At 63.2% G+C, this 14932-nt stretch overlaps 1 protein-coding gene across 1 annotated transcript; it reads left to right on the top strand.

Annotated features, from left to right (window-relative positions):
* Window positions 1–13588, top strand: CLIC1 (chloride intracellular channel 1). Its single transcript, XM_065415645.1, has 6 exons — window positions 1–85; window positions 7689–7798; window positions 9971–10096; window positions 10488–10594; window positions 11688–11869; window positions 13427–13588. The coding sequence occupies exons 1-6, from the start codon at window positions 47–49 to the stop codon at window positions 13586–13588; spliced, it is 726 nt and encodes a 241-aa protein (XP_065271717.1). The 5' UTR covers window positions 1–46.
* The last annotated feature ends 1344 nt before the right edge of the window (window positions 13589–14932 follow it).

The raw sequence follows: 14932 nt of genomic DNA, 5'->3' as shown, positions 1-14932 counted from the left end.
GGATTTGTCCGTTTCTAACCCCCCGTCCCGGAGCCAGCCCCGGGCCATGGCCGAGGAGCAGACGCAGGTGGAGCTGTTCGTCAAGGTAAGCACGGGGGGGGGCACCCTAAACTCCGGAGCCGCTCCGTATTGACCCCCTTCCCGGGGGGAGCCCGGCCTGCTCCCCCCGTCCCCCAACGGGAGTGGGGCCAGAGGAGAGTGAGAACCCGGGAAGGAGGAGAGAGTCCCCCCCCCGGCTCCCCTTCACTCCTCTGAATCCCCCCCCTCCGGGTCGGGGACTGGGTGGGGGAGGGGAGAGGGGGGAGCTGGTTATCTGGGGGGGAGGGGGATCAACTTTCCTCCTCCTTCCCCCTGAAGTGGGGGGTTCCGACTCTTTCCTGTTCCCCTCCTCTCGCTGCCCCCCTCTTTTCTCCTTCCCCTTTCACACCCCCTGCCCTTGTTTCACACTCCTCTCTCCTCCCGTTCACACCCCCTCTCCTCCTTTCCCGCTTTTTCACCCCTCCTGTCTCCCTCCAGGGTCCTTCCCTCTTCACACCTCCTTTCCCTCTTTTTCACACCTCCTTTCCCTCTTTTTCACACCCCTTTTTGCACCCCTCGCCTGGCCCCGGTTCTCTTTTCCTCCCTTCCCGCGGCCCCTTTTCTGCCCCCTTCTTTCCTCCCCCCCCACTTCCTTCCTTCCTCTGCCTCCTTCCCTCTCCTGCCTTCCTTCTCCGGCTCTGCCTCGCTCCCCCTTTTCTCTCCCCGGCCTCTGGGTGGGTCCCGCCTTCCCGCCCCCCCTCACTCTTTCCCGGGGTCGCTCGGAGACTCACGTCTGCCCCGTTTGGGGAAGTGTCTTCAACGGACTTGGGCCCATGCGGCCAGCCGGCCCCAAAATGCCGTGGCCCCAGCCGGCCACGCCCGGGTGGGCCGTGGGAGAAGCTATGCTGGGCCGGGACACCGGGATCCCACCACCACACACAGGGTCTGTCCCGTACCCTATAGATCAGTTACAAAACCGCACCACCGCTGGGTGCACTTCTTGGGGTGCAACTGTTTTTTGGGGTGCGTGTGTGTGAAAACTGCAGCTTGGGGGACCCCCGACGTTCCCCGAATTCGGGGCTGGTGAGACGAACTTTGTGGCTTAGAAAAATTCGAAGCTTTTTGATTGATTTCTCTTTTTTTGGCCGGGGGGGAAATTAACTTTGCGGCCTGCATCCTTCCTCTCCTCCGACGCTGAAAGGGTTGAAAATGAAACTGCTTCGTCAGCCGGGCGTTCGACCAGAAAGAAGGTTTTCCTACCCCCCCCCAACTAGCCCCCCCCCCCCCCCCAACACCACCTTTTCAAAATGACCAAGGAACTGAACAATCTGCTGCGGCCGCCCCGGCTCCCGCTCTCAGATCTGCGTGTAGATCCCTGAACTACGTTTCCAAAGCGTGGCTTGGATGTCACGGGCTTGGCAGAAGACCCTCTTACAGGACTGGCCTAGGTGGGAGAGTCAGACGGATAGAAGCTAAAGTTAGCACCGCATGCAAATACACACGGCCTCCTCTCTGCATCGCTTTCATTCCCTCGGCGGGCGTGTTTTGTTTCTCTCCGGCCTGGCCTACGCCCAAATCTAAAACCACTGAGCGTCACGAGCCCTGATCTGGCCGCTTGATCTAGCTGCTCTCCGTTGACTTCCACCCATTTATTCAGCACCTGGACTCCTGAAGTTTAATATTCAGCCCCCAGAGGGGCGGAGAAATTCCTAGATTTGAAGATCATTGTGATCTAGCGTCTGTTTGACACAGGCCTGGCACTTCCCTGTGTCGATTCCTGGCCCAGCCTGGGCAGATCTTTGCGCTAATGAGCCCGTCTTGAGTTAAAAACAGAGACTCTACCATCCTTCAGCAAGTTGTCTCACTGGTTAATTCCCCTCCCAGTTAAAAAATGTCCACCTTATTTCCCCTCTGACTTTGTCAAGTTTCAACTTCCAGCCGTAGGCCCCTGCTAGATCTGAATTCCCACGGCAGAGCACGTGAAGCCCTGGTCTTACAGCAGTTTCGCCTCCCTCTGATACAAACTGCTTTGAGACGCTTCTAACCTGATTTGAAATCGCTCCATGCACAGCCGAAGTGGGTTGATGCTGGCTTCCCCAGCCCACGAATATCTTAGAGCTTTGAAAAGTTGTACGGTCCTGAATTGGGAGAGAAAAGCGGCCATTTCCACCAGACGTGAATGAAAAAAACCCAAACGTTTGGTCGGTTTGGGTCAATCGAATGTTGTCTTCCCGTTTTCAAACTTTTAAAAAAACTTCTTTCAGTCTGATTAGCTTGTGTCCCGATAAAAAGTCGGTTTGAATCGTAAAATCGGAATTTTGTTTTGTTTTGAAAACGTAGCCACAAAACTTTCAAACAACTTTTATCGGTGGTTTTTTTTTGAGTCGGGCGATTTGTCAAAACCGACCCTGTTTTGCCAACGTTTTCAACAAAGCGACACTTTTTGACGCAAAAAGAGCTGTTGGAAAATCACGACTGGCTGTAGGGTTAATGAAAGCACTTAAGTCCTGGATTAATCTTCCCTTGAGTGCGGTGTTACTTGTGCCTGGCTTGGCCCAACGACTGTATGGAGTGCAGGAGAATTTTCTCCATGAAACATTTTTCATTGCGGGGGGAACACTCAGTTTCTCAGCACCAAAATTTCCTTTGTGAAAGTGTCAATTTCAATGAACGTTTCTGTTCCGGGGCGAAAAAATTGGGGGGGAAAAGTTTGGCAAATGTTGACACATCCCGTTTTTTGCCATTCTTGGAATGAAAAGCTTCGATTTTCGCTTGGAAATGACTTTTGGGCTGGAAGTTTGAGTTTTAAAAAGATCCAGACTGAAATGAAACTCTTTGATATGAACCAAATGTTTTGATTGACCGGAAGCGGGTTTTTTGGGGGGGTTTTGGTCAGATTTCCGGGTGGCGTAAAATGTTGAGATTTTGGCTTTTCCTCCCACTTCGGGAATGAAAAATGTTCAAACTCTCAAATTCGCGCATGATTTGAAAGCCGTTTCGGGTCAAGTCTGAGGCTTCGGGTTGAAACGGCACAACCGATCAGCGGTAATCCGCCCGCTCTTGGGATCTTGGGAGTTCATTTGTCCTGTGGACAATCTCACTGGAGCTAGGCTATGCCCGGAGACGCTACCTCGAATGCAGCCAACTCGAATTAATTGTACATCCGTCTGAAAGACTCAACTCTCTTCACGTAGTGACATGAAACCACGACCAGGCCTTCTAAAGCATCCGTGGAGCACCTACATCCGTTCAAACACTGCAGCGAATTTCCCATGTAAACAAGGCCGGTGTTGAGAAACTGGACTAAGTTAAACCGAAATAAAGCCACTCGGAAAGCAGTGTGCCCAGAGTGGGGTTTGAAACACCCAAAACTGGGGCAATTTTTAAACCAGTTTGGAAAAAAAAAAACCCAACACAATGATTCGGCAGGAACAATTTTTTGCCACCAGTTTGAAACATTTGATTTGGGGAAAAGGTCAATGGAGGAAAACTTTTCAACTGGTTTGAAGATCCCCTTGGACAATCAAACTGGGGCTGCTTCTGTTTACACAGCCAGGGGCTCTGTCCCTTTCCTCTTCTGTTTCGCTCTCCTTCCCTCCTTCTCTGCTTGTCTTTTGTTCTCTCTCTCTCTCTGGCCAGTTTAACTGGGCTGTGATTGGGTATGGGCTCGGTTAAACCATCTGTCTCTTTCACAGGTCTTTCCCACTCCTCTTTTCTCTCCCTCCCTAGGAGGAAGCCCCCCCTCAAATCTCACCCCTGGGAGATCTTAATCCAAACTTTGTACGAGCTTCGTACGCCCCAGTAGTTGAGTAACGCAGCCACGACCTTTCCTTCTGCTCCACTTTGATCTGCATCTCCTCCTTCGACTTTCTTTCTTTCTTTCTTTCTTTCTTTTTCTTTCTTTCTTTCTTTCTTTCTTTCTTTCTTTCTTTCTTTCTTTCTTTCTTTCTTTCTTTCTTTCTTTCTTTCTTTCTTTCTGTGTCTGCTCTGTTCCCCTCTTTCTATCTCTTTCTTCCGTGTGTGTGTCTGGATCAGGGTGGGGCAGGGATACAAAACAGGACTCTTGGGTTCTCTCCCAGGGGAGGGGACGGGGGGGGGGGGGGGGCTAGTGATTAGAGCAGGAAGGTTGAGAGGCAGGACGCCTGGGTTCACTCCCTGGCTCTGGGAGCGGAGTGGGGGATAGTGGTTAGAGCAGGGGGTGCTGGGAGCCAGGACTCCTGGGTTCTCTCCCTGGCTCTGGGAGCGGAGTGGGGGCTGGTGATTAGAGCAGGGGGGCTGGGAGCCAGGACTCCTGGGTTCCATCTTCAGCTGTGCATGGTCCTTCCTGTGTCTGGTTTCCTTCCTAGCTACCCCTCCTTGTCTCCTGTTGTTTTCCCCTGCAGCAGGTTCCCAGACCAGATTTTCTTTGTCTGTTTAAAATCCAAACAGGGCTGAGGGCTGGTTTCCCTGGGCTGGGCTCACCCACTCCCTGGGGTGCGGCGCCTGGGACTTCAGCGCAGCTGCAAATTAGTGTAACTTTAGTTATGGCAGAACAGGACTCCGATGTGGGAGGGGAGTGAGGTCTGCTGGGTTGGAGGGGGGAGCCAGGACTCCTGGGTTCTGTCCCTGGCACTGGGAGGGGAGTGGGGTCCAGTGGGTTAGAGCAGGGGGGTGGGGAGCCAGGACTCCTGGGTTCTCTCCCCAGTCCTAGGAGGGGGGACCTGGGCAAGTCACTTGATCTCTTGTGCCTCAGTTTTTCCATCTGTTGAATGGGGATCCTGATTTCTCTCTGGTTTCTCTAGGTAGAGAGTAAACTCGTCAGGACAGGGCCTGCCTCTCTCCTTATGTGTCTGTGCAGCACCTGGTGCGGGGGGGGGGGGGGGCTGATTCTGGAAAGGCCCCAGCCGAGCCCCCTGCCCTGCCCCCTGCTGACCCCCACCCCGCTCCCCACAGCCCAGTGCCCCCTGCTCCCCCCACCCTGCTTCCCGCAGCCCAGCGCCCCCTGCTCAGCCCCCTGCCCTGCTCCCTGCAGTCTAGCACCCCCTGCTGAGCCCCCGTCCTGACCCCCGCAGCCCAGCGCCCCCTGCTGACCCCCACCCGGCTCCCCGCAGCAGTTCCATGACCGGGGTGGGGGGGACACTGAAGTTAGAGGAAGGAACTAATTAACCCAAGGGGGTGGAGTAATGTGAATGAAAGAACTTTCTGGGGTGACATCACTGCAGGGACAGGGGTGAGTGGGCTCCAAACACAGTGCAGTAAAGAACCTGCCTCAGGTTGACTCAACGTTTCCTGGCTCCGCCTGGCCAGATTGCACCTGGGAAGGGCGAGTCTCCCTATAAAACCGTCCTGGAGTCCCTGGGGCTGGAATGTCTCTCCGGGGCTGGGGTAAGGACCAGGAGGGCGTTACACGAAAGGGGGGCTGGTTTTAAAGGGACAGGCCCTGCATTTCCTTTTCTCAGACAGTGTCGGGCAGGGATGGGGCCTGCCGGCCCAGGAGGAGGGGGGACGGATTGGAGGTGGGAATGTGGGTGCCGGGCGTTATCTCGGGGCTCTGGTTGTTTGAGGACTGGGTGAGGGTGGATGCTGGGGGCTTGGACCCACGGGGGACAGCAGGGAGGGGATAGTCAAAGGGGAATCACTGCAGCATTTCACGGTATAGGGCATATGACAGACACACAGCTCTACTGGTGCCCCTCAATCCTGACCCGCAGCCCCCTGATATCACAGCACTGCCCCCCCCCCCAGCTCTGCCGGTGCCCCTGACTCCCAACCCCCTGCTACTCCCTGCCCAGCATTAACATTTTTCTTCTGGGACTTGGCTAGGGATGAATCGTCCTCAAAGCCACCGGCTGCCTCCCCCTCCCCGGCTCAAGGTAAACCCATAAACCCAGCCCAAGTCGGATCCCCCCCGCTGTGCCCCCCCCCCCGCACCCAGTCAGCTGGGCCCCTGCCCAGGGGCTGGGTCAGAGCTGGTGGCCCCAAGATGGGGAAGGCCCCGTGTCCCATCCGTCATCCAGAGACAGGTAGTCACTCAAAAAATAGAACCCAGGAGTCCTGGCCCAGCCCCCCCCCTCTAACCACTAGACCACACTCCCCTCCCAGAGCCAGGGAGAGAACCCAGATGTCCGGGTTTGCCGGTTACGGCTGTTGTGGCAGGGAGGGCCGGCTGCGTCTCTGTAATAACCATCACTGGATGGAGTGTGTTGTTTCTCCATGGCAACCGGTCAGGCAAGTCACCTTGTGTGTGGGTGTGACCTGTTTCTACAGCAACCGGCTGTGGGTGTGGCCCAGTTGAGAGGAGCGGGGCCTTGTGTCACTGTAGCCACCCTTTGTGGGGGTAGTTGTGTGTGTGTCAGGTTGTGTATCCAAAGGCACCAGTTGTGGGTGCTGGTAGAAAGGGCGGGTGTGAAGCAGCTGCCCAGCAACTGGCTCTGCCTGTCACCTGGTGGAGGGGGCTGGTTGCCGGGCGTCTTTATGGCAACTGGCTGGGGGCCTGGTGGGTGCTGGCAATGGGCAGCAGGATCTGGCTGGGGAGCCGGGATCCTGTTCCCAGGGCCACGCTCTGTGACCCCTGCGTTGGGGGTGTGTGTGTGGGGGGAGGGGGTGCGCAGAGTGTCCTGTGACCCCCTGAACTGGAGGGGGTGGGGGGGCTTAACCCTTGCGGTGCTGCCCCCCAGCCAACTCCCTCCCCAACAGCCAGAGATCTGTGCCCCTCCTCCTGCCCCAAACCTCACACTCCTACCAGCCCCCAACACCCCCTCCTGCCCCGCCCCTATACACCCCCTCCGGCCCCAGACACCCCCGCCTCCCTGCCCCCCTGCCCTCCATAGACATCACCTCCTCTCTGCCCCCACCCCATCCCCTTCTGCCACAAACACCTCCGCCTCCCTGCCCCCCACACCCCCATACACATCCCCTCCTCCCTGCCCTCACCCCTGCCCCCCAAAGACACACTCTCCTCTCTGCCCCCACCCCATCCTCTCCCACCCCCAAACATCCCTCCTTCCGCACCCCCACCCCCTGTTCCCCCAGACACCCTCCTTCCTTCCCCCCTGCCCCCCCGCAGACCCTACCTCACCCCACAGGCCCTTCCCTTTCCTGCTGCTTCCCCCTCCCGACACCTCCCCCAGGCCCCCCATCGGCCCCCAAGGCACTGTCAGGAGAGGGCCTGTCAATCAGCGACTCCCCCCAACCCATGGGGTGCGCCTCCCCCCCATATCCCTTGAGATCCAGTCCCCACCCCGCCCCCATGGTACCGAGCAGGAGGGGGTGGGGGGCAGAGCGCAGCCCCTGGGGGAGCTGAGGGGGGCTATGGGGAGTTGCAAAAGGGGAGTCCGCTGCAGGGTCCCTATAGGGCAGGCCTAGAGCGCCATCTGGTGGTCAAGGCTGGTATGGTAGCCACACCCCCATGGGGTCTGTCTAGCAATGGGGCGCCATCTGGTGGCCAAGGGGGGTATGGCAGCAGGAAACCTATCAGGCGTTATAGCTGGGGGCGCCCCCTGGTGGTGGCTGCTGGTATTGCAGCCTAGACAACACGGGGGGGAGGGAGGCTGGGCAGCCCTGCACCATGTGGCGGGAGGGGGGGGGGGCGGGGGCAGCTCCAGGGCAGGCCGGGGGCAGGCAGATGGACGCTCTGGGGGAGGTGGGACCGGGCACTGGGCGGTTGCTGAGACCCCTCTGCTCTGTGCCAGGCCGGCAGCGATGGGGCCAAGATCGGGAACTGCCCCTTCTCCCAGCGGCTGTTCATGGTGCTTTGGCTCAAAGGCGTCACCTTCAACGTCACCACGGTGGACACGAAACGGTGGGTGAGACGCAGCCGGTGCCCCTCACTCCCGACCCGCAGCCCCTGCTAGCCCAGCCCTGCCCCCCCCCAGCTCTGCCGGTGCCCCTCACTCCCGACCCGCAGCCCCTGCTAGCCCAGCCCTGCCCCCCCCAGCTCTGCCGGTGCCCCTCACTCCCGACCCGCAGCCCCCGCCAGCCCAGCCCTGCCCCCCCCCGCTCTGCCGGTGCCCCTCACTCCCGACCCACAGCCCCTGCCAGCCCAGCCCTGGGCTCCCCCCAGCTCTGCCGGTGCCCCTCACTCCCGACCCGCAGCCCCTGCCAGCCCAGCCCTGCCCCCCCCAGCTCTGCCGGTGCCCCTCACTCCCGACCCGCAGCCCCTGCCAGCCCAGCCCTGCCCCCCCCAGCTCTGCCGGTGCCCCTCACTCCCGACCCGCAGCCCCTGCCAGCCCAGCCCTGCCCCCCCCAGCTCTGCCGGTGCCCCTCACTCCCGACCCGCAGCCCCTGCCAGCCCAGCCCTGCCCCCCCCCCACTCTGCCGGTGCCCCTCACTCCCGACCCGCAGCCCCTGCCAGCCCAGCCCTGCCCCCCCCCCCAGCTCTGCCGGTGCCCCTCACTCCCGACCCGCAGCCCCTGCCAGCCCAGCCCTGCCGGTGCCCCTCACTCCCGACCCGCAGCCCCTGCTAGCCCAGCCCTGCCCCCCCCCCAGCTCTGCCGGTGCCCCTCACTCCCGACCCGCAGCCCCTGCCAGCCCAGCCCTGCCGGTGCCCCTCACTCCCGACCCGCAGCCCCTGCTAGCCCAGCCCTGCCCCCCCCAGCTCTGCCGGTGCCCCTCACTCCCGACCCACAGCCCCTGCTAGCCCAGCCCTGCCCCCCCCCCAGCTCTGCCGGTGCCCCTCACTCCCGACCCGCAGCCCCTGCCAGCCCAGCCCTGCCGGTGCCCCTCACTCCCGACCCGCAGCCCCTGCTAGCCCAGCCCTGCCCCCCCCAGCTCTGCCGGTGCCCCTCACTCCCGACCCACAGCCCCTGCTAGCCCAGCCCTGCCCCCCCCAGCTCTGCCGGTGCCCCTCACTCCCGACCCGCAGCCCCTGCTAGCCCAGCCCTGCCCCCCCCAGCTCTGCCGGTGCCCCTCACTCCCGACCCGCAGCCCCTGCTAGCCCAGCCCTGCCCCCCCCAGCTCTGCCGGTGCCCCTCACTCCCGACCCACAGCCCCTGCTAGCCCAGCCCTGCCGGTGCCCCTCACTCCCGACCCGCAGCCCCTGCTAGCCCAGCCCTGCCCCCCCCAGCTCTGCCGGTGCCCCTCACTCCCGACCCACAGCCCCTGCTAGCCCAGCCCTGCCGGTGCCCCTCACTCCCGACCCGCAGCCCCTGCCAGCCCAGCCCTGCCGGTGCCCCTCACTCCCGACCCGCAGCCCCCGCCAGCCCAGCCCTGCCCCCCCCCACTCTGCCGGTGCCCCTCACTCCCGACCCGCAGCCCCTGCCAGCCCGGCCCTGCCCCCCCCCACCTCCCCCGGTGCCCCTCACTCCCGACCCGCAGCCCCTGCTAGCCCAGCCCTGCCCCCCCCAGCTCTGCCGGTGCCCCTCACTCCCGACCCGCAGCCCCTGCTAGCCCAGCCCTGCCCCCCCCAGCTCTGCCGGTGCCCCTCACTCCCGACCCACAGCCCCTGCTAGCCCAGCCCTGCCGGTGCCCCTCACTCCCGACCCGCAGCCCCTGCTAGCCCAGCCCTGCCCCCCCCAGCTCTGCCGGTGCCCCTCACTCCCGACCCACAGCCCCTGCTAGCCCAGCCCTGCCGGTGCCCCTCACTCCCGACCCGCAGCCCCTGCCAGCCCAGCCCTGCCGGTGCCCCTCACTCCCGACCCGCAGCCCCCGCCAGCCCAGCCCTGCCCCCCCCCACTCTGCCGGTGCCCCTCACTCCCGACCCGCAGCCCCTGCCAGCCCGGCCCTGCCCCCCCCACCTCCCCCGGTGCCCCTCACTCCCGACCCGCAGCCCCTGCTAGCCCAGCCCTGCCCCCCCCCGCTCTGCCGGTGCCCCTCACACCCGACCCGCAGCCCCCGCCAGCCCAGCCCTGCCCCCCCTAGCTCTGCCGGTGCCCCTCACTCCCGACCCGCAGCCCCAGCCAGCCCAGCCCTGGGCTCCCCCCAGCTCTGCGGGTGCCCCTCACTCCCGACCTGCAGCCCCCCTCTCTCATTGCAGGAGGACTGAGACGGTTCAGAAGCTTTGCCCGGGTGGGCAGCTCCCCTTCCTGATGTATGGGACCGAGGTCCGGACCGACACCAACAAGATCGAGGAGTTCCTGGAGGAGGTGCTGTGCCCCCCCAAGTACGTGCCAAGGACCCGGTCCGGGGTGGCAGGGGGCGTGTGCGGGGGAAGTGCGGGATGGGACCCCGTCATGTGGCAGGGAGTTCTGCCGGCCACCGGGGAAGGACCAATCCTCAGCCACGCCCGTGGGCAGCTCCGCCCACCAGTTCACTGAAATGGGGGGATCTGAGACCTCCGGGTGGGGGAGGGGTGTGTTTCCTGGTTTGGGGGGGGGTGGGGGAGCTGGATCCTCTGGGTGTGGGGGTCACTAGGGCAGGGTATGAGGGCAGGTTTTGGAGGCTGGAGGGGAGGTGTGGCAGGGGCTGGGGTGTGTGAGGAGGGAGTGTCTGGGGGGTGGATGATAAAGGAGGGGGGGACCCCACATGCCTGCATCTCTCACTGCCCCCCCCAGGTACCCCAGGTTGGCTGCCCGTAACCCCGAGTCCAACACGGCCGGGCTAGACATCTTCGCCAAGTTCTCCGCCTACATCAAGAACTCGAACCCGGCGCAGGACCCCGGTGAGTGGGGGAGGGGGATCCCTGGGGCGGGGGGAGGGGCGGGGGGGAATCCCCCTGCGGGAGGGGGCGGGGAAACCCCTCACTTCTCATTGGCTGCCCCAGGTCGCTCTCTGTCTTTCCATTGGCTGCCTCGTGGGCAAACCTTCACCAACCTCCATCTCCTCCTTGGCTGCCCCTCTGACTCCACTTTGTTCCCATTGGCCGCCTCTCAGTCAACACCCTCTGCCCCTCCATTCTCATTGGCTGTCTCTCTGCTGCTACTTATTGCTCTCTTGTTCTCATTGGCTCTTTCTCTTGGCTGCCCCTTGTCATTGGTCGGCCCCTCTGTGTCTCTTCCCCTGTGTCTCTCCCACCTCAAATCACCCCCTGCTTCTCATTGGCTCCCTCTCTTGGCGGTATCTGTCTCCTCTCCGTTCTGATTGGTTGTGTCCCTTTGCCAGCTCCTCTCCCCTTGGTTCTGATTGGTTCCAGCTCTGTCCTCTCATTGGCTGCCCCTTGTGTTCCCTCCTCATTCTAATTGCCTCCTTCTCTCTGTTGCTGCAATCCCTCTGTCGCCTCTCATTGGTCGCTCCTGTCTCCCCTTGGTTCTCATTGGCTGCTCCTGTCTGCCATTGGTTCGCCCTGATCTTGCTTTGATTTTCATTGGTTGCCTCCATTACCCTCTCTTCTGATTGGTGCCCCCCTCATCTGCACTAGATTCTCATTGGCTACTTCCCTGGCCTTCCTGGGTTACCTTCTCCTCTGACTGGCTGCTTCCGATCTCGCCTTGACACTCATTGGCTGGCTTCCCTGGATTTTGATTGGTTGCCTCTCTGCTCCCATGAGCTTCTCCCCCTTTTGATTGGCTGCCACATATCTCCTTATTTATTCTCATTGGCTTCCCCTCCTTTACCCTCTTGTGACTGGCTGGATTCCCATTGGTTGCCCTTCTGACTGCCCCACTCCCATGACCTTCCCTTCCGATTGGCTGTCCTCCATCTCTGCTCTGTTCTCATTGGCCGCCTCTCTCTTTCTGCCCCGCTTCCTTCACCCTCTCTTCTGATTGGCTGGCCTCCATCTGCCCATGCGTCTCATTGGCTGCCTCCCCCCCCAGTGCTGGAGAAGGGGCTGCTGAAGGCGCTCAAGGTGCTGGACAATTACCTGATGACGCCGCTGCCGGACGAGGTGGACGAGACGAGCGCCGAGGACGAGACCCGCTCGAGCCGCAAGTTCCTGGACGGGGACGAGCTGACGCTGGCCGACTGCAACCTGCTGCCCAAGCTGCACATCGTCCAGGTGGGGGCGCAGGGCCGGGGCCGGCCACCAGGGGGCGCCGCTCCCAGCCACGGCCGGCGCCAGGGGCGCTGTGCTGCGGGGTGGGGGACAGCGGGGGGCGCTGTGCTGTGGGGTGGGGGACAGCGGGGGGCGCTGTGCTGCGGGGTGGGGGCAGCGGGGGGGCGCTGTGCTGCGGGGGGCTAGCGGGGGGCGCTGTGCTGCGGGGGGCTAGCGGGGGGCGCTGTGCTGAGCAGGGTGGAGGGCAGCGGGGGGGTGCTGTGCTGGGGGTGGGGGGCAGCGGGGGGCGCGGTGCTGCGGGGTGGGGGCAGCAGGGGGCGTGGTGCTGTGGGGAGCGGGGGCAGCAGGGGGCGCTGTGCTGTGGGGTGGGAGAAGCAGGGGGCGCTGTGCTGTGGGGAGCGGGGGCAGCAGGGGGCGCTGTGCTGCGGGGTGGGGGGCAGCAGGGGGCATGGTGCTGAGCAGGGTGGGGGCAGCAGGGGGCGCTGTGCTGAGCGGGGTGGGGGGCAGCAGGGGGCACGGTGCTGAGCAGGGTGGGGGGCAGCAGGGGGCGCTGTGCTGAGCGGGGTGGGGGGCAGCAGGGGGCACGGTGCTGAGCAGGGTGGGGGGCAGCAGGGGGCGCTGTGCTGTGGGGTGGGGGCAGCGGGGGGCACGGTGCTGAGCGGGGTGGGAGGCAGCGGGGGGCGCTGTGCTGGGGGGTGGGGGGCAGCGGGGGGCGCTCTCCTCTGGCCCCAGGGCCCTGCTCGGTAGCTCGGGATCCTGCTGCCGGGCTCTCTCTGGGGCTGTTTTTCGGTCTCTCGCTCGGTGTCGGTGTTTCTCTCTCCCCGGCTCTGTTGCTCTTGGGGGCTCCGGCTCCCGGCTGAGAATCTGGGAGCGGCCGGTGAGCGCGGGACGGGTGGGCCTGGCTGGTGCTTTCTCGATCTTTTACCAACCTCTATATCTGTGGGGCCGGCCGTGGATCTAGCTGTGGAGCCGTGGGTCAGGCCATGGGTTTAGCGGTAGGGCCATGGGTCAGGCTGTAGGGCTGTGGGTCAGGCCGTGGGGCATGGATCTAGCTGTGGGGCCGTGGGTCAGGCCATGGGTTTAGCTATAGGGCCATGGGTCAGGCCGTGGGGCTGTGGGTCAGGCCGTGGGGCATGGATCTAGCTGTGGGGCCATGGGTCAGGCCGTGGATCTATGGATCTAGCTATAGGAGTATGGGTCAGGCTGTGGAGCCATGGGGCTGGCTGTGGGTTAGGCTGTGGTGCCATGAATCTAGCTGCGGGGCTGTGGGTTTATCTATAGGGCCGTAGGTGAGGCCGTGGAGTTGTGGGGCCGTGGGTCAGGCCATGGGTCAGGCTGTGGGTTGGGCCATGGGGCCGTGCATCTAGCTGTAGGGCTGTGGGTCAGGCCGTGGAGCTGTGGGTCAGGCAGTGGGGCCATGCGTCGGGCCGTGGAGCTGCGGGGCTGTGGGTCAGGCTGTGGGTCGGGCCGTGGATCTAGCTGCAGGTCGGTGGGTCGGGCTGTGGCCCCATCAGTGCCAGGCGCTCTGTGGGCCTGACCCCCGTGCCCCCCCCCCCCCAGGTCGTGTGTAAGAAGTATCGGGGATTCACCATCCCGGAGGCGCTGGAGGGGATCCACCGGTACCTGCGAAACGCCTATGCCCGCGAGGAATTCGCCAGCACCTGCCCCGACGCCGAGGAGATCGAACTCGCCTACGAGACGGTGGCCAAAGCCCTGAAATAGCCCTGGGGGGCCGGCGGGGCCCCCCCAGCATGGGGGCTGCAGAGCCCGGAGGGGGGGGCTGATTTCTGGGGGGCTGTACTCGGTCTGGGGGGGGGGTGGATTCATGCGGAAATGTTAAACCCATTAAATAAACCTTTAAAACTCCCCTTGGTGAAGTTATGAGAGTCGGGGGGAGGGGATGGGACCCAGGCGTCCGGGACGGCAGTGCAGGGCGCTCACCCCTAGGAAGCTGGAGAGGGGGATGGGGAATAGGACCCAGGTGTCCGGGACTGCAATGGAGGGCGTTCACCCCTAGGGAGCTGGAGACCAAGAATGAGACCCAGGGGTCCGGGACGGCAGCGCAGGGCGCTCACCCCTAGGAACCCTGCTTCCCTCCCAGCACCTGCGTTGCAGGGAGAGACCAGGACCGGCGCTGGGGGTAGGAATCTTGAAGCGGTGGTGGTGGTGGTGGGGGGGTTCAGAGGTTCTGATTGGTTGGCAGCGGTCACATGGCTCGAGGTAGCAGGACATTTCGATGCCCCACCTGGCTAGCGCTAGGAGGTGGGGCAGAGCCACCAGGGGGAGCCTTGAAACCATCACTAACTTGATCCCACTTTCCCCACCAATTCCAGTGCTCTGTAGCCCCTCCCCCAGTTTCACACCCCCCCCCAATCAGTCACCCCCACGGGGCGGCTTTTAACTCTTTATTTCCCAAGCACAATTCGGGGGGGGGGGGGGGGGGGGAGATGGCACACATCTTCAAAGGGAGGAGTCAGTGTCTTGGAGGGGGCATCATGGGGCTTTCAATGCGGGGGGGGGACACAGAGGGGGAAGAGGAGGGTTCCCAGGTGCTGTGGGGTGGGCTGGGAGGAGGGCGGGGGCTCTCCATGGGTTTTGGAAGGGGGCAGAGCCCCGGCAGTGGGGCTGAGAAGGAGCTGGGATGGTGGGCGGGGGTTAGAGAGAAGGTCTCAGAGCTGCTGGAGGACCGGAGGGGTCCCGGAGCTGGGTGGGGGGCTCTGAGAGCCAGGTCAGGGGTTGAGGCCCCGGGCAGTGGCTCTGGGGGGTCTCAGAGCAGCAGGGCGAGGGGCAGGGCGATCCCCAGCACCCCCCAGGCCGGGTGGGCCCCTCCGTTGCAGAGGTCACTGGAGCAGCAGACTGTGGAGTAGGTGAAATTGGCCCCCAGCAGCCAGCGTGTCCCCCGGGCCCCGCAGAGCTTGGCCTCCCCACAGCTCTTCTCATAGACGACCAGCTCCAGGGCACCTGAGGGGCAGGGGAGGGAGGGATGAGACAGAGACCAAGTGCAGCCCCCCACCCCTTCCCATCCCTCGTGGCCAGGATCCCACCGCTACCACCATCAACCGTCCC

This window comes from Emys orbicularis, chromosome 13 (assembly GCF_028017835.1).
Source record: "Emys orbicularis isolate rEmyOrb1 chromosome 13, rEmyOrb1.hap1, whole genome shotgun sequence".
In the NCBI taxonomy this organism is placed as follows: domain Eukaryota; kingdom Metazoa; phylum Chordata; order Testudines; family Emydidae; genus Emys; species Emys orbicularis.
This window is presented reverse-complemented; position numbering and strand designations above follow the sequence as displayed.

Bases quoted from the DNA above. Each gene is read 5' to 3' on its own strand.
- CLIC1 (XM_065415645.1), top strand. From the start codon at position 47: ATGGCCGAGGAGCAGACGCAGGTGGAGCTGTTCGTCAAG. The intron at 86-7,688 runs GTAAGCACGGGG...GCTCTGTGCCAG, and splicing joins AGGTGGAGCTGTTCGTCAAG to GCCGGCAGCGATGGGGCCAA. The intron at 10,595-11,687 runs GTGAGTGGGGGA...CTCCCCCCCCAG, and splicing joins GAACCCGGCGCAGGACCCCG to TGCTGGAGAAGGGGCTGCTG.